The sequence below is a fragment of the Ursus arctos genome, unplaced genomic scaffold (assembly GCF_023065955.2).
Source record: "Ursus arctos isolate Adak ecotype North America unplaced genomic scaffold, UrsArc2.0 scaffold_34, whole genome shotgun sequence".
In the NCBI taxonomy this organism is placed as follows: Eukaryota; Metazoa; Chordata; class Mammalia; order Carnivora; family Ursidae; genus Ursus; species Ursus arctos.
This window is the reverse complement of record NW_026623030.1, coordinates 16,340,017-16,366,661: the sequence shown is the minus strand read 5'-3', so window position 1 is coordinate 16,366,661 and position 26,645 is coordinate 16,340,017. Positions and strand designations below refer to the sequence as shown.

Genomic DNA, 26,645 nt, shown 5'->3' with positions numbered 1-26,645 from the left:
ATTTAAGAAGCAGAGCTGGCATCACTTCCTGATTAGTTAGTGGACATGAAGCAGGTCAAGGGGACAGAAGTAATCTCCCTGTTTGACAGGTGACACATGCTGCTTTTTGCCACCCTAGAGCGACTCCTGAACAGCACACTTACTTGTGGCCAAAGAAACACTCTATGTCGCGACTTCTTCCAACTCAAATGGTATCTGCTAGGTGCACGCGGACGGTGCCCACACCTCAGAAATGCCACCCGACTTTTGCAAAGGAGCCGGAGAGAATAAAACTGAAGCAGGTAAATAGTGACATCTCCACGGAGGATCGAGTCCCAGCCGTGTTTTCCTTCCATCTGCTTTATGATTAAAAGGAACCCACAAACAAACGGGACCTCTTTGGAGGCTGAGTCATTCAGGAAGGACCGAGATCCATCTGAAACTTTTGATCTGAATCCTGACTGGGCGAATCTCCCATTGTTGGGCATTACAATTAGCAAATGACCCGGGGATGGTAAAGAGATGTTCGGATGTGATTTAATAAGAATGTGGTTGCAATAAGCACTCAGAATATGTTTGCCATCAATTTGCTGTATACACAATATGCTACCAGTGCAATCTTTTGTGTATGCAGTTGACCTTTATCTCTGGCAATCTTGTCCTATAAAGAAGAGTGAAATCCTCCATTGCAAATCATTAGCGCTCAGGAAATGGCTTTAATTTGCATGCTGACAAAGATATTAACTTGGGTGGTGGTGGGGGGGAATACTACAACACGTCCTTTTGTCTGAAAGGCAGTTCAAAATCTGTGTTGTGACTACAGTTGACTGAAGTTCAATTGCTGTAATAAATGTATTCCAAATTTCATCTCAATTGCATTTGCATTTTAATGAATGATTCTCACCTTCTTGTCAATTTGGCAGCCAGGCTAGATTTATTAAGTTATTGTATAAACAGGGCATTCTAATGCGGGAATTTAAATGCAAAATATTTGCTGGGTGCGTTTGAACTGGGGCTGCGTTATTAATTTGCCTGTATGGGCTGCCTGAAAATTCAAGAATTTAGGATGGCATGTCAGATCCCTTCTTTCCATCAGGTTGGCTCTCTCTCCCTCCGAAATCAATATGTCTGGGTGGGCTGACAAAGCAAGGCGTGAGCCAGCCAGATGAAGAGGGCTCTCCAAGTCTCCAGCCTCCACAAACTGAAAAGAAACTGATTTATTTGCTATTATTTGAAAACAGTAAAATTTGTTAAGTGAAAATTTCCCGTGTAGGCAATTCCTGTCTTCGGGAGCAGGACATCCCCGAAATCGGAATGCCAGGAGTGTTTGTTCATTTTAATGTCATTCTGCCCTCCCCCCGTGAAGCACTCCTAGCTTTATAGCCTCATATTTCTTGCAGGCAAAGACGGAAAATGTGAGTGAAAACCAGCTGGATGCAGAGCCGTAATACCATTAAAAGTTAGGTTGGCTTTTTTTTTTTTTAAGTACGTCTGGGCTGTTGGTTTTTAACAAAGTGATTTGCGGTGGTTAATCCCATGCCCCCATAATAGAAAGGGTGAACGCGAGTTCCCTTTGCTACTCCCCCAGCTCTGCAGAACTCCGCAGCTTCTCGAAAGGCCCCTGTGAAGGGAGCCAGGGCTGCTTTTGATGCCATTCAGTCCTAGTTTCCTTTAGGGCCCTCAGGATGGAGGCGGATTCAGGTAACAGGAGACTGACTGCAAGCAGAATGCCCTCAAAGGGTGACAACGTCTACTCCCGATGTGCTTAAAGAACTTTCTGTGACGAAGAGACTGCTGAAGTGTGTTAAAAGTTTTATTTCAGGGGCGCCTGGGTGGCACAGCGGTTAAGCGTCTGCCTTCGGCTCAGGGCGTGATCCCGGCGTTATGGGATCGAGCCCCACATCAGGCTCCTCCGCTATGAGCCTGCTTCTTCCTCTCCCACTCCCCCTGCTGTGTTCCCTCTCTCGCTGGCTGTCTCTATCTCTGTTAAATAAATAAATAAAATCTTAAAAAAAAAAAAGTTTTATTTCACATCCTGTAGCAAGGAAAGCAGCCTTCTAATAGAGCCAGTTCAAAGATTTCTTTCTGGAGGTTTGTTTTGTTTTGTTGGTTTTTTGGGGGGTTTTTTGGTTTTTGTTTTGTTTTGTTTTAATAGGGGAAAGGGGGCAGCTAGACTAATGCATCTCGGACTTCAATGTGTTTATGAATCACCTGGGGGTCCTCTTAAAATGCAGATTCTCATTCAGGAGGTCTGAGTGCGACCCAAGATTCTGCGTTTCTAACAAGCTCCCAGGTGATGCTGATGATGCTAGAACAAAGACCACCAAGCTTTGAGCAGCAAAGAGCTAGATCGCCTTGCTCAAGGGAGGAGTGGTTAGTTCAAGGTTAAGAGCCTTGTTACAAGTCTGATGGGCCAGCTGTGTGGGTAAATCTAACACCCCAAAAGAGCCCTTAATCTCATCAGAGGATATCAGAAATTTGCACAAATATTTTATTAAGTATGTGAGCTACTTCTCGCAATGGGCTGTTAATAACTTTATGATCTAAGTTCTGTTCTGGACCATCTTTTCTCAGGTCTGAGGCAATTTCTTTCTTAATACCATATTTTTATCATATCTAAGAGGGACATTTCCCCCCCACATTTTAACATCTCTGAACTGGGGATATAATGTACAATTATATTTCTTCTTTGTGGTTCAAAAATAAAAATGCATCTTACAATAGATAACGTATTGGTCAGCTATTTTCACCATAACGCTATGTAACAAGCTGCCCCAAACTCAGCGACTTTCAATAAGTATTTCTTCCTTTGCTCGTGTATCTGCAGGTTAACTGAGGTTTGGCCGATTGTGGCTGAGATTAGGTGGGTTCAGTTCTGTTCCTCATGCCTTTCTCGCTCTTCTGGGTTCAGGAAAATCATGGGTTTTGTGGGGCATGACCCAACTGAGCAAGCTTATTTCAAGCTTCTGCTCAAGTCATATCTGCTAACATCCATAGGCCAAGGAAGTCATGTGATAGCCAAAAGTCAGGGCGCTGAGAAGTACATTCCACCCTGGAATGCAGGGAATGGGGGAATGTGAATAATGACTTTAATCTGCCATAGGTGGTATCTTGGATTGGGTAAAACATGGTCTAAAGGGGGAAGAGGTAAGCCACCCGTTTCTATTCTACAGAGCTAGAGATGAACTCTGCACACAACATACAGCCTGGAGATACACAAAGTCAAAGCTTCAAAGCCTCCTGCTGAATGTGCTTGACCTTGCAGCATGGAGGTGGAGGAAGGAAAATTCTGGAACCAGCCATCCTGGCTTCCAGTCCCTGCTTTGCCACTTTCCAGCTGTTATGGACCCTCACCATTTACTTACTCCTTTCCCCGTTTTCTCACCTGTAAATCACACCAAACCCTTGGGACTGTTCAGCGAGTTGGCAATAACAATTCTGGCTCCCAATCACTGAGTCCTATGTACTAGACACCACACTAAGCTCTTTATGCCCACCATCTCATTTAATCCTTCCAAAGGCCCTTTGAGGCAAGAACGAAGATTTTTCCCATTCAAAGATGATGAGGCTGTAGTTCAGAGAGGCTTTTTGTGTTTTTTAAAGATTTTATTTATTTATTTGAGAGAGAGAGAGAGAGCATGAGTGGGAGGAGGGGCAGAAGGAGAGGGAGAAGCAGGTTCCCCACTGAGCAGGGAACATGACACGGGGCTCTATCTCGGGACCCCAGGATCATGACCTGAGCCGAAGGCAGTCGCTGAACTGACTGAGCCACCCAGGTGCCCCTGTAGTTCAGAAAGGTTTAAAACCTGCCTAAGAGAGAGGCAAAGTAAAAGTCCCATGCAGAAGCTATCCTCTGCAAGCTTTACCATGTATTTTCTGTTCCTCAAGTCTGAAGATGCTGGGGAGAAAAACCCGGGCTTCCTTACTTCTGTGCCTTTGGTCTGTCTCAGCTAAGCCCTGCTGAGAATACTCCTGTTGCCAAAGTGAGCAATCCCCATTCATGGGATCACACACAGACTCCCTTACAGAGAACATATGTCCCTTAAAAATAAAAACCCACCCCCATGCACTGGTTAAGAATAAGTGGAACTGAGTAGAGGAAACTTTCCATTTTATAATCAGCTTCTTCCTCTGCTTGCCTGATGCAGTTGATTATTTTACTCCCCATCGTTCCTCTTGTGATGTTAGCCAGGGGAGTTTTACGGCGTGGAAAGCGGTGAACAGGGGGCCCCGGGTGAGTGGATTTAAAGGCAAAAACTGCTCTTCCCTGCAAATAGCTCCCTTCACACAAATAGCCTGGTAATCAGCAATAATGATGGAGAAAATGTAGGGAACATGCAAGGGAATTAGATGGGAATTTGCTAAAATATTAAGTATTTTTAAATGGGCTTCCACGGTACTGTGGGAGCACTTCTCATCTCTACTGAATGAACATCTTGTAGCCCGAAGGTCCCAGAACAGACTGGTGTGTCTGACATGAGGGCCCAGACCCTCCCCCCAATGCTGCTCATCTCTCACCCAGCTCTTTCCAGAAGATCTAGCAGGGGGGAGTCTGGCTGCCTTGGTTGAAAAGCGGTGGTAATTCCAACAGAACACTTGCTGGCTAGATTCCCCAAGCTGGGTTCCCCTACCCCTTTCTGAGTTACAGAGGCATTCGTCACTATTTGCATTTGGGGTTTTGTTACAGACGTGGCCTCCCTATACAAATCCTTGAGAGAAATCTCTTCCCAGTTTCAACACCAGGAATAAGTGGGCATCTGCTGAACAGTTCTTCAAAAATTGTATGGTCATTAGGAATCACGTGAGGGATTGTATTTCCCTCTTTGCATTAGCCACTAGGGTGCTCAGGGCCAAACTGGCACACTCGATCAAGGGGCGTGGGTTTTGACACCTGTCTTACCTGATTTGGGCCTTCTTGTTTTCCCTGCCTTTATCACTTTCTAAAAAATTTTCTGCCTCTAATACTTTTTGGAATAAGAACATAAATAAGTCAAATAAATCTCTCACCAATCTCTTAATTACAATAAAAAGGTAGATAACTAAGATTGCAGAGGTAAAGGCTGTGAATTCTTTGAGGATTTGTTCACCTTTGTAACACCAGTGGCTCGGACAGAACTTAACACAGAGTCAGTGCCTAATACAGAGTCCAACACCTCACAGGTGTCCAGGTGTTATGTGCTGTGCCATGGACCATCAGCCTGTCACTTTTTATAAATTAACTTAATAAGGATGTGGTTAACCCTCACAGCCAAACATAGTAAAAACAGTTAAGCGGTCGCATGAGCGTAGGCCTAGATACCTGATTACGCTGTAAGAGTCTGCTGGGCTGCCAGAACAAAGCACCACCAACATTGCGGCTCAGCCACAGAAATGTACTGTCTCACACTTCTAGAGGCTGGAAGTCCAAGATCAGTGTGTTGGGGGGGTTGGTTCCTTTGCAGGCCTATGAGGGAGACTCTGTTCCATGCCTCCACCTAGTTTCTCACGATCTGCAAGCCATCTCTGGTGCTCCCCATTGGCCTGTGGAAGCATCACCCCCATCTCTGCCTCCACCTTCATATGGCATTCTCTCTGTGTGCATACCTGGGTCCAAATTTCCCCTTTTGATAAGGACACCAGTCATACTGGATGAGGGGCCCACCCTACTCCAGCACGACCTCATCTTAACTAATTGCATGAGCAATGACCTTGTTTCTAAATAAGGTCACATTCTGAGATACTGGGAGTTAAGGCTTCAACCTATGAATTGTGGCAGGACACAGTTCAATCCATAATACACACTGTTCAGGATCTAGTTGGTCTACGGGTTCTTCAGGGGAAGACAGAGGCTTTGACATCAGACACTGAAATCTGAGCCCAAAGCTCACCAAACTGGCCAGGTCTGTTCCACATCCGTGGGAGCCCTCCCATTGTCATGCACAATCATCACACGTGATGAGACTTCTCCACACCTGCCCCCAATCTCTGTCCCTGAAGACCGTGGTCTGTCCTGGGACAGACACCTTTCACTGACAACCTTTCACTCCCTAAGAGAATCCAGGCGACAGCAAGGGAGGATTCACAGTTAAAGGAGAGCTCTGACACCTGCTAGTCAATGCCAAGCCACCCAAGTTAGCCGAAGACACAGTGGCCCATAGAACGTCTAAAGTCAATGGAAGGGATTTCCAGCATAGGCAGGTGAGACTTCCCAGTGGAAACATCCTGACATTCTATAAACCAGCACACCAGGCAGCTGGACTCCACAGCTGAATCCACCACCTGGGTTCAGACCAGTGATAACGCATCTACATACAACATGGAGCTGTTGTGAGGATAAATAAGTTAATCCACACACCCAGGGGTGAGGGGGGTGGGAGGGTGGGGCACAGAAACAGCACAGGGCAGGGCTAAGTTCCACCACAGATGTAGAATCACATCATTGCCTGGTTCACTACAAAGGCTTCCTATCTGCATGATTTATTACATCTCAAGAACACACTGGAAGCACTTGAGTCCTACTGACATCCAGCAGCAGAGAGAGGCCTCTACAGCTCTGTTACTGGGGTCCTGCACAAGATGATGTTAGATTGAGTTACTAGCAATAAGCTTCTTAATTAAAGTGGTAAAAATCTACTGCCTCCTGGAGGAGCACCCTGGAGTAAGGCTGTGGGGAAGCAGCAGGTGCCCAGAGCAGCAGTGTCCCCTGGTATTTCCCTACATTTTCCAATCTGGGACATAGCACTTCCTTCCTTCTCCTCTCTCTCCCTCCCTGCCTTCCTCTTCCCATTCTTTCCTTCCTTCCTTTTTTAGTGCAGGACCTTTCTACCACAAGTCTTAAATAGAACACCAATATCTAAAGCAAATACAATATATTACTAGCACAAATGTATTGTGCAATATTCCATTTTATTCCATGAAAACTAGAATTTCTTAATCTAAAATTGTACTTGCCCAAGGCCTTTGCACATGCTGTTCCCTTTACTTGAAACACTCTTCCCCCAGAAACCTGCATGAGACCCTCTCAGCAAGACCTTTTGTTGATCATCTATTTATTTTTTAAATTTAATTTACATTCATTAATTAATATATAGTGTATTATTAGTTTCAGAGGTAGAGGTCAGTGATTCATCAGTTGTATATAACACCCTGTGCTCATTATATCACGTGCCCTCCTTAATGCCCATCACCCAATTACCCCATCCCTCCCAGCCCCCGCCCCTCCAGCAACCCTCAGTTTGTTTCCTATAGTTAAGAGTCTCTTACAGTTTGTCTCCCTCTCTGACTTCATCGTGTTTTATTTTTCCCTCCCAGGGCGCCTGGGTGGCTCAGTCGTTAAGCGTCTGCGTTTGGCTCAGGGCGTGATCCCGGTCTTCTGGGATCGAGCCCCACATCAGGCTCCTCCACTAGAAGCCTGCTTCTTCCTCTCCCACTCCCCCTGATTGTGTTCCCTCTCTCGCTGGCTGTCTCTATCTCTGTCAAATGAATAAATAAAAATCTTTAAAAAAAAATCTATTTTTCCCTCCCTTCCTCTATGCTCCTCTGTTTTGTTTCTTGAATTCCACATATGAGTGAAATCATAAGACAATCTCTTTCTCTGATTGACTTATTTCGCTTAGGATAATACCCTCTAGTTCCATCCACATTGCTGCAAAAGGCAAAATTTCTCTTTTTCATGGCCGAGTAATATTCCATTGTAAATATATACCACATCTTCCTTATCCATTCTGTTGATCTTCTATTTAAAATTGCACACACACACCCCACCCTTGGCAGTCACTCTCCTCATGTCCCAACTTTATGTTCCACCACAGCACTTCACATATTGTCTACAGTTTACAGGAGTTTTGTGGCTATTTTGTTTGTACCTAGAATAGTGCCCAGCACACAGTAGGCATTCAATAAATTTTTGCTGGATGGTTAATAATGATGCAGCTATTCAAGCAAACAGACAAATCTCAAGTTGGGTGTGAATTAACTCAATAAAGAATCCAACTCCATTTCTGATGTGTGACTGTCAACAGCTTTCAAGCTCCCCTCACTGTCTCTTCCCCTTCTGCCCACGCCTGGGCAAGCTAATAAGAAAGTCCAGCTGCTGCTGCTTTTGGTGCTGGAGGGAAGCTCAAGCCACAGGCAAGGGACTGCTCACTCCAACCCCACTCCCTGACCACGATAAAACCCTAAGCCAGTCACCCCTCCCTGCTCCTGCAGGCTGACTTCAGACCGGATTGGGAGCCTTCCCTGCTCTGCCCAGAAAGCCTCATTATGTGAGACATTTTTAATGCATATGTGGTGTCAGTTTCAACCTCTGAACCAAATTTTGAGCAAGGGGCCTCAGTAAAATAACACAACAAAGGTTGCTGTCACATCAGCCCCAGCCCCCAGGTTGGCTCCACAACTGCTTTGCTTGTGGTACAGCAAGAAAACCCTCATTTGTGAAATTAAGGGGTTGCCAATGGTAACAGTTTTCTTTTTTATCAGGTTATCTTGCAACCTCAGGACACTCTTTTGATCAGTGGATTCAGAAGCTTGAAAGCAAAACAGAAGCACACTGTTGTTTCAAACACGGATTCCACATCATATCAACTGCTCACATTCCTAAACCTAAAAGTAAAAGCCAGGCAAAAGCACCTAGAACTGACAATTAAGGGCCAAAGTTGTATGTAATATGGTTTCACTGTGTTACTCTAGGTTTCAAATTCATTTATTTTTGCACAATTTTGTCCAAAAGGAAACTGAGAGATTATTTTGCTGTGACAAGTATATGAACTGGAATAATGCCTGATCCTTGCCTGCAACTGGCTGGCTGGGTTGGACATGTGACAGGTAGTGTAGACATTCAGAAAAGTTGACATGAGCTGAGAAGCAGGGTCTAAGTTTAGAAAAAGATCACTGATGGCCTGGTGGTGACATATTTATAAGAAACTCAAATACCATATCTCGTCTAAGCTGCCATGAAGCTAAGACACATCACTTAAAACAAGATAAAACACTGCCAATTAAATTAAAACAATGCTTTGTTATCCTTTCAGAATTTCTAGTTCATAAAAATATGGTCATGATTTTTAAAAGCTCTTCTTCACTCTTCTAGACAATTTTTAAATACCACTCTCCATCTGCATAAAAGGGAAAAATATAAGAGAAATACATTGCTTAAGAGACTCTTCAAACTTCATATTTAAAGTCCAGCTCTTCTGAATCACGTGTTTCCATTAGAGTCAAAAACGCTGGATGCAACATTTCTTAAAAGGATGCTTTGCCAAGCGTCCTTGTCGCCAAGATTTTCTTCCTAGCTGCTGACCCCCAGTCTGCAAATTTTGATACTGCCACTGTCTTGATTTTATAAGAATATGTCAAAAAAAGAAAAAAGGGACATTTCAGACCCCAGTTCATGATCCAGTGGTTTTGTAGTCTAAAACATCAAGGGGGGGTATTGGGTGGTCAGGCTGTCCGGAGTCACAACCAAGTTTGAGTGTGTAGATGATGACAAACACAATACAACTGCCATCTGGCTGCCGGTGGCTGTAAGACACACCCTCATCTCAAACGTGTTAAGATGTGAAAAAAATGTGCATTGCAGAAATAGTCAACACAGTAGAAATGGCAGAAAAAGCTTGTACAAAATAAATCGATCTGGTGTACAACAGGATGTTTTGTGGTTTTGTATTGTTATTAGCTTGAAAAATTGTTCATGAAAACTCAAACATTTGCAGATTCCTGAAGCATTTCTAGAAGTTCTATTTCTAGCAACTCCCAGATTGGGGCTTATTTCAATCCAGACCCCAAAGCCCTGCACCACCTGTTCCCTGCTAGTTGCCAGCTTTAGCCCTGGCCACTCTCCCACATTTCTTCTGTGCTCTTTAAAGATACTCGTAGTTTCCTAACAGGCCATCTTCAGACTCACCTGTCCTAGTCAGTTCCAGCTGCTATAATGAAGTACCATAGACCATGTAGCTTGCAAACAACAGAAATTTATTTCCCACAGTTCTGGAGACTGGAAGTCTGGATCAAGATGCCAACATGGGCAGGTTCTGGTGAGAACCCTCTTCCAGGCTGTAGACTGCTGGCATCTTGTTGTATCCTCACATGGTGGACAGCAGAGAGAGGAAGGAAGCTTTCCCATGACTCTTATAAGGCTACTAATCCCTTTCATGAGGGCTCTACCCTTATGACCTCATCTAATCCTGATTACCTCCCCCAAACCTTCTGAAACTATCACACTGGGGGAAGGGTTTCAACACATAAATTTTGAGGGGACATGAACATTTAGTACATAATACACCTCTTTGCATTTATAACTGCTATTCCATCCACTTGTGTGCCATTTCCCATGTTTTCCTACTGGTAAATTCCTACTTATCCCAAATGTCACCTCCCCCAGGAAGCCTTCTTAGATTTCTCTAGGTCCCTGTAGCTTTTTCTACATTGCACTCAGAGTGTATGTTTGTGGGTGTGCTTCCTCTATGATACTGTGAACTCTCTGGGGGCAGATGCCTTATCTTATTGTTTTGTGTAACTTCAGTATCCTCATGGGTGCTTGGACTAGCAGGTTCTCAGACAATGTCCGCCAGAGAAATAAATGAATGAAAAACTTTTCATCACTGTGTGATGCAATTTGAAAAATACTGGAAAAACTCCACCTCCTGCCTCCCAGCACTGTTCCAGTGGACATTACAAGAATCCACTACTGAAATGCAAATGCCTTCAGTAACACCTTAACTCTTCCTAGAAAATGAACAAGGATTAATTAATCCTATCAGAATCTAACCAAGAGGGGCGCCTGGGTGGCACAGCGGTTAAGCGTCTGCCTTCAGCTCAGGGTGTGATCCTGGCGTTCTGGGATCGAGCCCCACATCAGGCTCCTCCGCTATGAGCCTGCTTCTTCCTCTCCCACTCCCCCTGCTTGTGTTCCCTCTCTCGCTGGCTGTCTCTATCCTGTCGAATAAATAAATAAAATCTTAAAAAAAAAAAAAAAAGAATCTAACCAAGAGAGCTTGCCGAGAATATTCCCATCCAAAGGTGAGCACAAGAGAAAGACAAGGAGACAGAAAGTGGTTACTCAGAACAAAGGAAAGGAGGTCTCACTTCATCCAGGAAGATGTCTCCAACCACCCCCTAGTCTGAATTAGGTCCCGTCTTCCTAGAATCTCAGAGTCCTTCCCACTCCCATCCTGTGTCATCACTGATTTACTCTTAGAACAGCATCCTGTTCATCACTGTGTCCCCAACGGTCAGTCAGCACAGTCCCCAGCACACACTGGTTGCTCAAGAGGAAATTTTGAGAATAAAAGTGAATCCCAGAACCAACACTCATGCCTGGGGAAACATGGTGGGGTTCAACAGCGTGCCTGACACCTTCCCAGAGGGTCAGACGGGTGGACCAACAGAGAGATGTGTTCACTCCTTCTCCACCAGAATGCTGCCAAACTCCAACCCCAAGGTGACCAATGGCAAGGTGGGGGAGGTGTGTAGACCATCGGGCACAGAACGTCTTGGCATCAAGCCAGTATCAAGATGTCTGGCTAGGAAACAGTGGTTGGGTCAGCAAGAAAAGAATCACAAAGTCTCAATTCTGGTACTTGACACACCTTACTGACTCCGCTTCTGCAGCCATTGTGAAGCGTGTGACGCAAATGTGAGCATGCAGGTGAATCTGAGAGACAGCAGCCTTGGCCAGGAGCCCAGGCCACACAGCATCCATCTGCTCCTGATGATCACGGACGAGCCCCTTCCCATGCATAACGGTGTCTCATCCTGTGGGGTGTGGATTATGATGCTCGTTTCATAGCACCTAACAGAGTGCCTGGCACAAAGTAGGTGCTCAATAGTTGTTGAATAACAGAGTGAGGAAGGGACCGAGACCAGAGGGGTTAAATGTTCAAAGTCCGTTGCATCCGACTCTTGAGTTCCAAAGGCAAGAAGGTTCCTGCCCTGCAGGTATGAGGGTGCCCTTCAGAGGTGATCAGTCCCAGGACAACAGGGCATTGTCTTAAGGGTCAGCTCAACTTTGCTGCTCTCTCCCTCCCTCTCCCCCACCTGCCACCTCCAGCATGTTGCTTCGCTCGGTGAAGGCAGGCCGCGGATACTTGGACATGCTGCGAGAGGAGAGAGCCTTGAAAGAGAAGCAAGAGCAACTTCAGAAACTCAAAGAGGAAGAAAGACATAAATTCCAGCCAGCCGAAAAGACATCAGAAATCCATGATGGCAAAACGTAAGTAGATGTGGCAGTGGCAGTGCCGACCGTGTGGGGAAGGGCCGTGCAGAGTGAGCGCCGCCTGGCTGGGCTGGGAGATGGCGGCTGTCTCTGACTGGAAGCCCCCTCTCAGGCTGGCGTCTGGCCATTTCTTTTAGTCCGCTCCATCCTACCTTGTCAGCCTCACCTCCTGGCCCTCAGCGCAGTACCCTGTACTACAGATGTCTGTCCTCATGTCTGATGCCAAGAGCTATCCAAGGACTCTTGCTGGTCAACAAATGTGCCTCTTGCCCTCTCTTCACCAGGTTTGCCCCTACCTCTAGGCCTTTCCTCATGCTGTTCCTTGGGCCTTCAATACCCTGCCCCACATCCTCTTCCAACTAAAGTTCTACTTATTAAAGCTCAGCGTAAATGTTGCCCTCTCCTGATACTTCCTGGACTTCAGACCAACCCCCTCCAAGACCCATTCAGACTCAGGGTTCTGGTAACATGTTTGCTGGTTTACTTCAACCCCACAGCAGTATCTCTCTTCTAGACCTTCAGCTGCACCCTCACATCCTAGCTCAATGTCCACCCAAAGCAGGTACACAAGGAATGTTTGTTGGTTTGCTGAATTAAGTAGCCCCCCTCTTTCCATAAAGGTCTTTCCTCTGGTTGGGAGAGGACCATCGACAGACTGGTCCATTACAAAATTCTGTTCACATAACAACAGCAATAGGGATGATGACAGTAACAACCACAACAATAATTACAATGAGTGTCTACTCTGTGCTTTATGCACATCTTTTCATCGAAATTTCAAAATGTTCCTTAGATAGGTACTGTTATTACCTACCCCCTTTTTAGAGATTAGGAATGAAGTTTAGAAATGCTCACATAATTCCCTTGTGACTAAGGTCATAAGTTAGAAAGCATCCCTGAGTCCCAATCTGAGTGACACCAAAATCCCTAGGCGGCACCATTCTGCATGAACAGACTCCTAGGATACTTAGACTTGAATGAGGCACAGATCTGGGATGGAAAGGAGGTGCTGAGGCAGGGGAGAGGAAAGGATGGTAGAAACAGGCTGCCCCTATAGCCACTGTCCTTATTATAGCAGTGGTCTCAACCCTGGCTCCACATCAGAATCACCTGGGCAGTTTTCAAAATACCAATGCCCAAGGGAAGATGGCGGAGGAGGACCCAAAGCTCACCTCATCCCACAGATACAACTAGATAACATGAAATACCAATGCCCATGGTGCTTCCCGGGCCAACTACATCAGACTCCCTGGGGGTATTGCCTGGATAGAGTATGTTTTAAAGTTCCCACAACGATTCCAATGTGGAGCCAAGGTTGAGAGCCACTCTGCTAGGGCTTCAAGGACCCAAACTGCCAGGTTGCCAGCTAAAGAGGAAAGGAACCCACAGCAGATACCCCCTTTCCTTCTCAATATGTCCCAAATTCTCTCTTTTTTTTTAAAAGATTTTATTTATTTATTTGACAGAGATAGAGACAGCCAGCGAGAGAGGGAACACAAGCAGGGGGAGTGGGAGAGGAAGAAGCAGGCTCATAGCAGAGGAGCCTGATGTGGGGCTCAATCCCATAATGCTGGGATCACGCCCTGAGCCGAAGGCAGACGCTTAACCGCTATGCCACCCAGGTGCCCCCCAAATTCTCTTCTTAACAGTGTTAACTTAGAGAAGTATCGATATGTGCTTCTTTTTAAGACTTATTTATTTATTTTAGAGAGAGAGAGAGAGAGAATGAGCAGGAGGGGCGGAGAGAGAGGGGGAGAGAGAATCTCAAGCAGACCCCAAGCTGAGTGCAGAGCCTGATGTGGGGCTCGATTCCAGGACCCTGAGATCATGAGCTGAGCTGAAACCAAGAGTCGGACGCTTAACCAGCTATGTCACCCAGGGGCCCCTCAATATGTGCTTCCTAAAAACAAGGGTCCTATCAGTGAAATCCTACGATGTGTGACCTTTCTGCATCTGGCTTCTTTCACTTACCAGAATGCTTTTGAGGCTTATCCCAAACAGAAAGCAGATTGGTGGTTGCCAGGGGTCGAGGGAGTGGGGGAGTGGGGAGCGACTGCTTAGTGGGTAGGGGGCCTCCCTTGGGGGTTATGAAAATATTCTGGAACCACACTGAGTTGATGGCTGCACAACCATCAGTTCAAATGCCACTGAATTGCACCCTTTAAAACAGTTAATTTTATGTTACATGAATTTCACCTTAATGAAAAAAAGGGGGGTGTTCTGGTCTGTGAGGTCCTGGAGTGAGGGTCAGCGGGCTGGACACTAATGGTCGGGGATCTCCTTAAAGCTCAAGGTTCCAGGTGATGGATGCAAACCCCAAGTGCAAGACCATGAAGGGCTGGTACCTTTCTAGTTACTCCTCCCAGAAAGTGCGGCCCTTGGGAATCCCAGCTTATTACAAGAAGGGTCTTCTCTTTGACACTTCATTTGTGCAGACCCTGGGCTATGGTTTCTGTTTCCCTTGGCCTGTATGCTATTTTAGAAGGAAAGTTAACTTTTTCTAAATTGGCAAATGTCCTTAAGACCAGGGCAGCAGCCATGCTAGTTTACCTCTGTAGTCTGGAGGCTCAGAAGCGTGGTTTCATTTTGGTCTAGAGATTCCCACTCTGTGTCAGCTCTTTGCTTTTTTTTTGTTTTTATTTTTTCTATTTTGTGCAATGTTTGTGATTATTTTTACCGTAAGGGTCAATCTAAATGAGCGGGGCTATCATTTGTGCACTCATTTATTAACTCATTTGTTCATTCTACGATAAGAGAAGATAGTATGATTGACCATCCCTTTCAATGAGTGGGCATCCCAAGGAGAAGCCTGTTTTGGATAGCCAAGGTATTCAAGGGAATGGGTAGATAAAGACAAAGAGCAGACGTGCTTTACGTAAGAGGCAGAATGGAGACATCCAGAAGACTGGCCAAGAGTGTGAGCAGAAGGGACCCTTTGGGGGAGAGAAGAGAGAAAGAGAGCAGCCACCACTGGGGGAGAACAGAGACATCTAAGGGGATTTTCATGAGGTTCTGCCTCATAGTATGAGACATAAATCCCTTTCTCTGTTTCCCCACAAGATCTTCAGTGAGATATCAATGGCCCCTTACTGTAAGACAGTCCTGGACCCTCGCCTTAGCCAGTCGCAAAGTAACTTTGGGGGTGAGGAGGCTATGTTGCTCCAGGCCCCTTCTCACTGCACAACCAACCATTATATATTGAAGACCTACTATGTGCATGCCCTCTGGGGTAACTGAGATGTGAAATGGATTAAGGGACAGTCCCCACCATATACAGTACAAGCACAATAAAGCAACCCAAGGGTGTCCACTGAAGGGCCCATTAAGTGTACCTATAAAGGAAAAACACTCCTGCCCGGTGTTTCGCCTTTACTCTGATGCCATGACCACACTCAAAACACTTCTGACACCAGATGTGTGAGGTTTTCTCCACACCAAGCAATTCTCTGAGACACCAGCAGGGCATCCCATCATCCAACTCAGTTCTGACTCTACCTACCTGGAGGTAGCATCAGACCCCACAGGTTAAGGGCTCAGTCCCACGAGACTGCCCCCCCCCATCAGATGCCAACCACAAGCCCCAGATTGTCACCTGTACTTTTTTTAAATGATTTTTTATTATATTATGTTAGTCACCATACAGTACATCCCCGGTGTCCGATGTAAGGCTCGATGACTCATTACTTGTGTATAACACCCAGTGCACCATGCAATACGTGCCCTCCTTACTACCCATCACCGGTCTATCCCATTCCCCCACCCCCCTCCCCTCTGAGGCCCTCAGTTTGTTTCTCATAGTCCATAGTCTCTCATGTTTTATTCCCCCTTCTGATTACCCCCCCCTTCTTTATCCCTTTCTTCCCCTACTGATCATCCTAGTTCTTATGTTCCATAGATGAGAGAAATCATATGATAGTTGTCTTTCTCTGCTTGACTTATTTCACTTTGTCACCTGTACTTCTGACCAACTGGCTATAAATTAGGGTTCCCCTGACCCATTCCTTGGGTTTAATCATTTTCTAGAGTGGTTCACAGGACCCAGGGAAACACTAACTTACATTTATCAGTTAATTATATAATAAAGGACACAGATGAACGGCCAGGTGAAGAAGTAAACAGGGCAAGGTCAGAAGCTTCTGTCCCCATGGAGTTGGGGAGTGCCACCCTCCTGTTACGTGGATACATTTACCAACCCAGAAGCTCTCCGAATCCCATACTTTGGGGATTTTTATGGCAGCTTCACCATATAGACATGATCTATCATTAACTCAATCGCCGGCCCCTCTCCCCTTTCCTGCAGGATGACAACTGGGGCTGAAAGTTCCAGGCTTCTAAAGACGGTGTGGTGACCAGCACCTATCCTGAAGCTATCCAGGAGCCCACGCAACCGCTGCCTCCTTAGAGCAAAAGACCTTCCTACCACGCAGGAAATGCTAAAGGATTTAGGAGTTCTGTGTCAAGAACCAGAGTCTAAGACCAAATATTAGAACAAAAGACGTTCCTAGTACTATTACCACTTCAGAGACTACAAGGGTTTGAGGAGCTCTGTGCCAGAAGCCAGGGGCAGAGAACAGTAGATACTGTTTCTATTATTTCACTAAAGCCCATCAAGGGTAGGGGGCAAAAAGAGAGTCTGGATAGAATCCCCAGAAGTGTGACTTTTGAGTAGGATCTTTAATGCTGAATAGAAAGAGATGTAGTTAGACCCATCAGTATCAGCCCAGCAGAAATTCCTGTGGCCAGCATTTCTGGTTAGGAAGGACAGAGGTGAAAGAGGAGGGCATTGATGGTGTCATCTTTTGGAACCATTATTTTCAGAGTGAAAAGAAAACAGGCAAGTCATGACCTGAGTCACGTGCATCCAGCCCCTCAATGGGCCACCAGTGAAGTCTGCTCATGGGACAGAGGCACATGATAGAGAGAAGGCCACGTGTTGAGTAAGATGGTTCTTACTCTTTCCATGAGGCTTCCAAGAGCTTAGTGCAAAGTCTGCCTTGCCTGAGCCTGCTGGGGCTTAGAGCCTGGTACTCCTAGTGACACCAGCCAGCTGGCTGGCTTTCCCCGACACAAAGAAAAGGAATGAACTCGGGGCTCTTCCTTGCAGGAGCTGTGCTCAGATTAATGGGCAAACGAACAGGCGCTGGGGAAGGGGGAGAGGCCTCTGTTAAAGATTCTCCTGCAACTTTTTCACTAGTTCTGTTGCCACGTCTCCCTTGTTTGGATGGGGTTTTAATCCATGGTCATAGAACACGATTCTCTCTTCTCCCATCCATGTTTCAGAGTGCAAGACATGGTTTATTTAAAGTTTAATAAGCTTAAACATGCATGAGATCGTCCTTCTTGTAGACGCTGGTCTCCTTGTGTCTTACCTGGTGGATTCTAGGAGCTGCACAAGTCTGGCTATTAAAATAAAAGTGGAAAAAGACAGTCTCTTCAATAAATGGTGCTGGGAAAATTGGACAGCTACATGCAAAAGAATGAAACTTGACCACTATCTCACACCATACACAAAAATAAACTCCAAATGGATGAAAGACCTCGATGTGAGACAGGAATCCACCAAAATTCTAGAGGAGAACATAGGCAGCAACCTCTACGACATCGGCCAAAGCAACCTTTTTCATGACACATCCCCAAAGGCAAGAGAAACAAAAGATAAAATGAACTTATGGGACTTCATCAAGATTAAAAGTTTCTGCACAGCCAAGGAAACAGTCAGAAAAACTAAGAGGCAGCCCACGGAATGGGAGAATATATTTGCAAATGACACTACAGATAAAGGACTGGTATCCAAGATCTACAAAGAACTTCTCAAACTCAATACAGGAGAAACAAATAAACAGATCAAAAAATGGGCAGAAGATATGAACAGACACTTTTCCAATGAAGACATACAAATGGCTAACAGATACATGAAAAAGTGTTCAAAATCATTAGCCATCAAGGAAATTCAAATCAAAACCACACTGAGATACCACCTTACGCCAGTTAGAATGGCAAAAATAGACAAGGCAAGAAACAACAATTGCTGGAGAGGATGTGGAGAAAGGGGATCCCTCCTACATTGTTGGTGGGAATGCAAGTTGGTACAGCCACTCTGGAAAACAGTGTGGAGGTCCCTTAAAAAGTTAAAAATTGAGCTACCCTATGATCCAGCCATTGCACTACTGGGTGTTTACCCCAAAGATACAGACGTAGTGAAGAGAAGGGCCATATGCACCCCAATGTTCATAGCAGCAATGTCCACAATAGCTAAATCGTGGAAGGAGCCAAGATGCCCTTCAACAGATGATTGGATTAAGAAGTTGTGGTCCATATATACAATGGAATATTACTCAGCTATCAGAAAGAACGAGTTCTCAACATTTGCTACAACATGGACGGCACTGGAGGAGATAATGCTAAGTGAAATAAGTCAAGCAGAGAAAGACAACTATCATATGATTTCTCTCATCTATGGAACATAAGAACTAGGACGATCAGTAGGGGAAGAAAGGGATAAAGAAGGGGGGGTAATCAGAAGGGGGAATGAAACATGAGAGATTATGGACTATGAGAAACAAACTGAGGGCCTCAGAGGGGAGGGGGGTGGGGGAATGGGATAGGCTGGTGATGGGTAGTAAGGAGGGCACGTATTGCATGGTGCACTGGGTGTTATACACAACTAATGAATCATCGAGCCTTACATCGGAAACTGGGGATGTACTGTATGGTGACTAACAAAATATAATAAAAAATCATTAAAAAAATAAATAAATAAAATAAAATAAAATAAAATAAAATAAAAGTGGAGGCCATGACTGCTGCATAGCCACCAAATGCAGGTGGGGAGGCAGGGTTTATAAAATAGCAATGGGAGATTCTCCATACCAGTACAGAGTGGTGGTCAAGAGCACAGGACTTGGGTTCGAGTCCTTACTTCCCCCATACAACTGTTTCACTTTGGGCCAGTCACTGTACCTCTCTGAGCCTCCTTCACCCACGTGAATGGTACCGAACCCCCAGGTTTGTTATGAGGATCCAATGAAACAATGCTTAGCTCAGAGTCTGACATACTAGGCGAGAAGCCCTCAATAACTATTAGCTATCATTATGCAATAAGGTGAATTTGATCTCTCTGGGCCTCAATTACCTAAAATCCTCAGATTTATGGCTAAAAATCTTCATTTCCAGGCAGGCTCGAAAGCATCTCTCATCTAAGAGCCGCATGCTATAAATATACTTCCAATCACAGAAGTATCAAAAAGACAAGTGTTCATTTAAAGTACTTTTTTAACAAGGTATTTGATCTTGCGCATTATAAAAGCAAAAGGGATTATTCCACCCTCCCACGTCCACACCCCAGCTGGACCCAAGACCATAGGATAAGTTCTTTCAGACAAAAGTTCTAAGTCTGACAAAGTAGGCAAAGGAAAAAAGAAAATCAAGCATGTCCCAAAAGATTTCTGCCTGCTAGCAGTCTTTCCCACTGTGCTCAATGACCTCGTTTTTCAGTTGCAGATTTAGCTGAAAAGGTGAAAAAAAACAAGGGGTAGAATTTGTCTTGTTATCGTGGTTGAAGGGAGGACAGAAAACTAGAGATCAAGGACTGGAACAGTTGGGTTAATTTCTATGTAATCTAAACCACCGGGGGACACGGTTGGCCCAGTACAACTGGGCAAGCCCATGTATTTGCTTGTGGCTCCCTCAGCTCTAGGGTTGAATAATGAGCTTGTGGAAATGGAAATCCGGGGACCTAGATTCTGGTCCTATGTTTCAGTTAACTCTGTTACCCCAGGACTGTCCTCAAATTCTCAGGAGGAAGGTAAATTCCTAATGTGTGTCCCCCCTCGGCCTCATTCCCCACACAAAACCAGAGTGATCTTCTCAAGACATAAAATGCTTTCAGCTTAAAACCCTCAATGGCTGCCATTCCTCACCGGAAAAAGACCCAAGTCCGAGCAGGGGCCACAAGACTCTGGATGGGCTAGTCCTCTCTTTCTCCCTCCGCCCCAGCCACACACATTTCCCTACTTTTGCACTCATGATATACCCCCCCGCTGGAGGGCTTTTCTCCATCCCATTCACCTACTTAATTCCCATTCAATCCTCAGATTTTAGCTCAATGTTTGTTCCAGTTACTGCTGCTGTGAACAACCACTTCAAAACTTCAGAACTCAAGACAACACACATTTATGTCGCTCACAAATCTGCAACTTGAGCTGGGCAAACGGGGAAGGACTGTCTCTAGCACTACTAGCCGGGGCAGCTGGAAGGGTCCATTTCCAACATGGCGCATCCACATGGGGGGCCACTTGGAGCTGGCTGTCAGCATGTGAGCTCAGCCAGGGCTGAGACCTAGCAGCTGTGGCTCTTCTCCCTCTGAGCTTCTTCACAAGCTGCCAGCTTCCTCACAGCATGGCCATGGCTGGGTGCTAACAGGGAGCATCGAGACATGAGAAGGAGAAGCTGCCAGTTCCTGGAGCCTCGGCCCAGAAACGGGCATCACACCAATTTCTTTTGATAGACACGTACTAATAGCTCAGCCACTCACAAAACCAAGATTCCAGGGGAAGGGTACATATGACCATCTCTCCCTTGGAAGACAGTCAAAGAACTTGGGGCATGTGGTTCTAAATTGCCACAACTTCCTCCAAGAAGTATTCCCTGGCTCCATTTCAGCCAAACTCCCCATTTTGTGCTATCAACCATACACTCTTCCACTCAGCCTCATCACAACTGCGTGTTTGGTTATGCCCATTTCTGCCCCTAGACTCTAAGCTTCAGAGAGGACAGGCTGGGTCTGTCTCATTCGTTGCTGTGTCCACGGCCTCCGGCACAGAGATGTTCAATAAATCCAGGTAGAAATGAATGAACCAGGGAACCTGTCAATGATTCAATCAATCAAAGTACTTAGACTGAGGCTCAGAAACTAAAAAGCCCTACGGGAATTCGCACGTAGCAGGAAGTAATAAGGCTGATGAGGAGTGAGAAGCCAGGGGTGCTTGAGTCTCGGGCACCCCGCCGAGAAGCCCATACCACATGTAAAGTGGGCAGCGACCTTGGTCATGGGCCCTGCCTGACTCTAGCCAGCCAGAACATGGGCCCAGAGTGGCAACTGTTTTCAAGTTTTCAGAGCCCAAACTTCTCCATGTTTATGTGAAATCTCCCAACTTTAAAATATGATCGATCCAATTACACACACAGTAGGCCTCTTAAAAAGTGTCTACGGGCTAGATTTGGTCATGGGCAAAAATATATATATACACCCTACGACTCAGGCATGCTAGAAAGAAAAAAAAGAAGAAACTATTTCCTATAACTGAAATGACCTGCTCCATGATGGTGGAGAAAAAAAATTTTTTTAATATGGTATTAAATGTAACTGACTCTTTCATTTTGAAACAGTCTTTTTTGAGTCAACATCCAGGGGTTTCAAAGATGAACTGCCTGTCTGGGCTGTCTCCCTTCTCTAAACAAGCCCATTCCACCCCTTTCCCAGATGGTCTCTGGCTTGGGAGGAAGCTTCCATATTCTCTATGGGGCAGAGCACGGGGCTCTGGTTTCCCATAGCAGCCTCCCTGGTGGCTGTGGAGGTATGACTGGTTGTGGCTGATCTTTGGGGGCATGCTGTGCCCACTTCTAAAGTTTAAGATCCCCACATTTCGTGGCTGATTTGGCCAACCAATTAGTCAGCAGTCTGCAGAGCTAGATGAAGGCTTTTCAAGGAAAAGACCGGAAACAGGAGGCACAGACTCCAGGCAGTTCCTTGGCTGTGTCTCATACCTTCATTTCTACTTTTGACTGTTCCCATGGCCAGGACCCCATGGCCAGGCTGAAGCCGCCTTCCTCTCTCAGGCTGGAATTATTGCAATATCCCTACTAGGTCTCCTTGCCTCTGTCCTTGCCCTCCACCCCCACCACAGACCATTTACAAAACAGCAGCCAGAAGGGTCTTTTCTGAATGCAAGTCAGATGTGTCCTCTCTCCGCTCAAAATACTTTACTCTCATATAGAGAAAAGGCCCAAGTCTCTGCGGTAGTCTGCAAAGCCTGTTCTCTCCCTCGCCTCCTCCCCCTCACCTCCCTGCTGTCTCTGAAACACAGCCCCACCTCAGGACATTTGCACCTGCTGTCCCCTCTATCCAGAATGCACTGCCCCAAGACATCTGAATGCCTCACTCCCTTATGCTCTGCGGTTATTTTTTATCAAATGTCACCTTCTCAGAGACACTGCCCCTCATCACCCTATATAAAATTGCAACTTTCAGCCCTCCCAGCCCTTCTGAACTGTTTTTATTCCCCGGAGCATGTCTCGCTATTCAGTACAGCAGGGTTAGCAAACTCCAGCCCATGGGCCACATCCAGTCCCTAGGCTGGTTTTATAAATAAAGTTTTATTGGAACACTGACATTTACAGATTGTTTCCGTGTGACCATGGCTGCTTTCATTCTACTAAGTAGTTGGGACACAGACTGCTTGTCCGACAAAGTCATAAATATTTGGCCCTTTCATGTCCGACAAAGTCATAAATATTTGGCCCTTTCAGAAAACATACCCCACCCCTAATCTTTGTTAATATACCACAGCATTTCCCTATTTCTCTTGTTAATTGTCTTTGTTCCTCCACCAGAATAAGCATTCCATGAGAGCAAGGGTTTTAATATGATCTGGTCATTGGCTGCATCTAGAAGCCTCATCCCTTGAGCCAGAACTATTGTCTGGCACACAGTAGGTGCGCAATCATATCTGCCAAATAAACCCTGGCAAGAGACGAAGGTGTTTAAAACTGCTGCATCCTTGGGCACCTGTGTGGCTCAGTCAGTAAGCATCTGCCTTCGGCTCGTCATGATCCCAGGGTCCTGGGATGGAGCCCTGCAGCATCCGGCCCCCTGCTCAGCAGGGAGTCTGCTTCTCCCTCTCCTTCTGCTCCTCCCCTGGCTCGCGTGCATGCGCTCTCTCTTTCTCTCTCTCAAATAAATATATAAAATTAAAAAAAAAAAACTGCTGCTCCTTGCTCACTCTGCCTCTCTCTTCTCCTCCAGTACATACGATGAGGAGAAGGTTAAGAAGATGGGCTCTGGATTAATTCACCAGATCGCCCCCATGCACAACTCCATCATCTCGCCCTCGCTACCTGAGGCTCACGTGTAAGTAGTCCCTCCTCTGGCTCGCCTGCCTTCCCAGCTTATCAAATGAAGACAATGCATTGGGAACTGTTGAGCTGTTCCTTTGTCCTCCTGAAAGGGACACAGAGCCCGGAGCTAGCAACGCTGTTAGGCGTATAAAAATAACAGAAAGCAGACACGGTGCTTTAGAGCTAAGTGGCAAATCAGCTGGGACTGAGTCATTCCGTTCCTTACCAAGCCAGACAGACACTCTAATGTCAAATAGTTTGCAAAGCCTGATAAAATCCGTCTGCAGCCCTCCCTGAGCGTGTGCAACAATGTCTCAGCCCGGGCTCAGGGGACGTCTTCCCCAGAACTCAAAGAGCTATTTCCCAGAGAAGCACCTGTTGCCTCCTGACCCTAGGCACGAACTCATCATTGCATGGTGTAACAGGGGCTAATCAACCCTCCAAAGAACACTCTGGCTTTCTAAAACCTTGACATCTTGTTCTTCTTGTGTCTATTCAAAGAATTCCAAACCTAATATTTTCTTCTGTGCTAGTTAGCACTTTTCGACTGGAAGATTTCAGGCACAAAGACAAAAGCTTTTGACTTGAGGGCAGGGTTTCTCAACCTTGACACTATCAACTTTCGGGGATGAATAAATTTCTTGTTGTGAAGGACTGTCCTGTGTATTGTAAGGTGTTTGGAAGCATCCCTGGCCTCTACCCGCTAGATGCCAGTAGCTCCCCACCCCTGAGTTGTGACAACCAAAAATGTCTCCAGGTGTTGACAAATGGCCCCTGGGGGCAAAATCATGCCCACCCTCTTCCCCCCACCCCATGTTAAGACCAACTGCTTTAGGGCAATGAAAATGGTGCAATGGATTGTAGACTTCTCTGTCTGCTGATCTGTCAAACACTTATTAGGTCCCTACGGTGTGCACAGTAATAATGGCATTACTGACTTCTCCGTAGTCATAGCTCATTCAGTTCTCTCAGCAGCCCCATTATATAGGTGTATTATTACCCCCCTCTGCAGATGAGAAAGCAGCAATCAGAGAGGTGTGCTCCTCTGCCCAAGGTCAGGGAGCTCGGCGTGTTGCTGTGCTGGGGATTTAAGCCAAATCTGTTGGACTTCACAGCCCAAATGCTCGTCACCACGCACTACACAGAAAGTATATCCCAAAGCCTTTGAGGAGCTCATGATATATTTAGAGAGCCAAGTCTCATGTACTTGAAGACTAAAACAACGCATCATCATCCCTCCCTAATATTCCAGCTTTTGATGAGCCCACTCCCCACTCTCCTCGTACTTCCCTTGGACATTATGATTGGATTCTTGATAAGAGATCGCTTGATCTCTCCATCAAGAAATCCGATTCATTTGTTCAGGGACGTTCCAACTGGCAACCTAAACTTGATGTTCTTAAAACATCTCCTTGCAAAACTAGGCTTTGCAATTTCTCATCATGTCTGTTGGAAACACTTGCCCTCCTGCCTGTCTCTCCTGTGGACAAAGCTTCTGAAACCAAATGGGGTAGATCAGTGGTTCTTTAAGCTTTCACTTGCATGTGAATCCTCCAAGGACACAATGGGGGGATGATGCCTGGAAAATGCATATTCCTGGGCCCCACCCTTGATTCATTTGGTCTGAACAAGTTGAGGCTTAAATCAACCTTGGAAGTAATTGGAGGGTTTCTAACTCATCTTCCTTCAATGCCAGCAGGATAAGGAAACTGAAGTCCAGAGAGGGGCAGCACCTGCCAAAATTCTTACAATAGGAATTCTGACCCCCTCACTCCTAAATCAGATCTTTACACCAGATTTGTTAGATAGGCCAGGATGATGATGATGATGACGACGACCACAGTGGTTGCTGTTGGTTTCTATTATACCCTAGACCAGGTGTCAGCAGACTTCTTCCTAAAGGCACAGACAATAAATATTTCAGACTTTGCAGACCAGATGGTCTCTCTTGCAGCTACTTTACTTTGCCATGAAAGCTGCAATGAATGGATGTGGCTGTATTCCAATAAAGTTTTATTTGCAAAGACTGTAGCCCCCACTGGCTCTAGTTTGCTAACACTGCCCTTTCTTCTCCTTCGCTGTTAAAAGTCTCTGGCTGCATCTGGTGAGTGTATCAGACATTTATTGCTGTACTTCTGAATACCTCAAAATGGAGTTGCTTAAAACAATAACCATTTTTTTTTTGCTCACAAGTCTACAGGTCAGCTGTGAGGTTCTGCAGGTCTGGGTTGACTTGGCTAACCCTGGCTGGGTTTGTACCTGTATGTGTGCCCAGATGATGGGTATGCACGAGGCCGGCCATCTAGGGTGGCATCACTCCCAGGTCTGTGGGTTGACTGGTTGCTAGGGTGACAAGAGTGACTGGGCCACATGTTTCTCATCATGCAGCAGGCTAGCCCGGACAGTCAGGAAGGGTTCCAAGAACAGGAGGCTGAGCACCAAAGCCTCTTGAGGCTTAGGCTCAGAATGGACACAACGACGCTTCCACCACATTCTACTGGCCAAAGCATCAAGCCAGCCCAGATACAAGGAATGGGGAAAGATTCCACCTCTTGATGGGGAAGATGCAAAGTCACATTGCAAAGTGTACGGATGCAGGGAGGGACATTTTTGTAAGCAGTCTACCAAAAGGCATCAGGGCAGGACATGCCTGATCAGTTCTCAAATTCTCAGCTGTCACATCAGCTGATGTGGATCAGAGCCTGGTCAGTCCCTTCACTCCAAGGTAACTGATCCCCAAACTGGCTAAAGATTCTGAATTGACTGCATGGGGATCAATTCAATCATGTCAAAGGAGACTTGATCTTTATCTATAAAAAGGTGGGGGGAATGGTCTCTAGAAATGAGAAACAGCTTCTCCTTTCCTCTCTGAGATGACGGCCTGCCCCTCAAGGCCTTCCATGAGCAACACAACAGCAGGAGCAGTGCCCGCAACCTGTCCAGGGCTGTCCCTGGCAGTTGGCATGGGGTGCTTGAAATGGCTTTGTAGGCATTTTCTGATTTCTCTTGGTAAAAGCACAGAACGTTTTCTTCTCAGGGATGTTTTCGCCCACTCGTATTCTGGCTGGTATGGCAGTTTCAAAAGAGTGGGCTATTCAGGTGTGCTCACCTGGAGTTCTGAATGCAAGGGTTTTAGAAGCAGGCTTTGTGCACTCCTGTTCGGTGTCATCTATCATGCCCCGCACTTAGGAAAATAAATGCCCTCTCTTTTAATTCGGTAAAATCCAAAACCTGACATACAATCATTATGAGAAAGTACTGATTTTGATCGAGCCTGTTTCCGAGCTTTATTTCTTTCTTTTCTTTCTTTCTCTTTTCTCTTCTTCCTTTTCTTTCCTTCTTCCTTCTTTTCTTCCTTCCT

At 45.8% G+C, this 26,645-nt stretch overlaps 1 protein-coding gene across 1 annotated transcript in view; it reads left to right on the top strand.

The window, feature by feature from the left end:
• CCDC60 (coiled-coil domain containing 60) overlaps nt 1-26,645 on the top strand; it is a 159,119-nt gene that overhangs the window by 93,216 nt on the left and 39,258 nt on the right. The window contains exons 4-6 of the mRNA XM_026514578.3: nt 12,005-12,166; nt 15,583-15,591; nt 23,193-23,297. Coding sequence (XP_026370363.1) covers nt 12,005-12,166; nt 15,583-15,591; nt 23,193-23,297 — 276 coding nt within the window. The remainder of the gene's footprint in view (nt 1-12,004; nt 12,167-15,582; nt 15,592-23,192; nt 23,298-26,645) is intronic.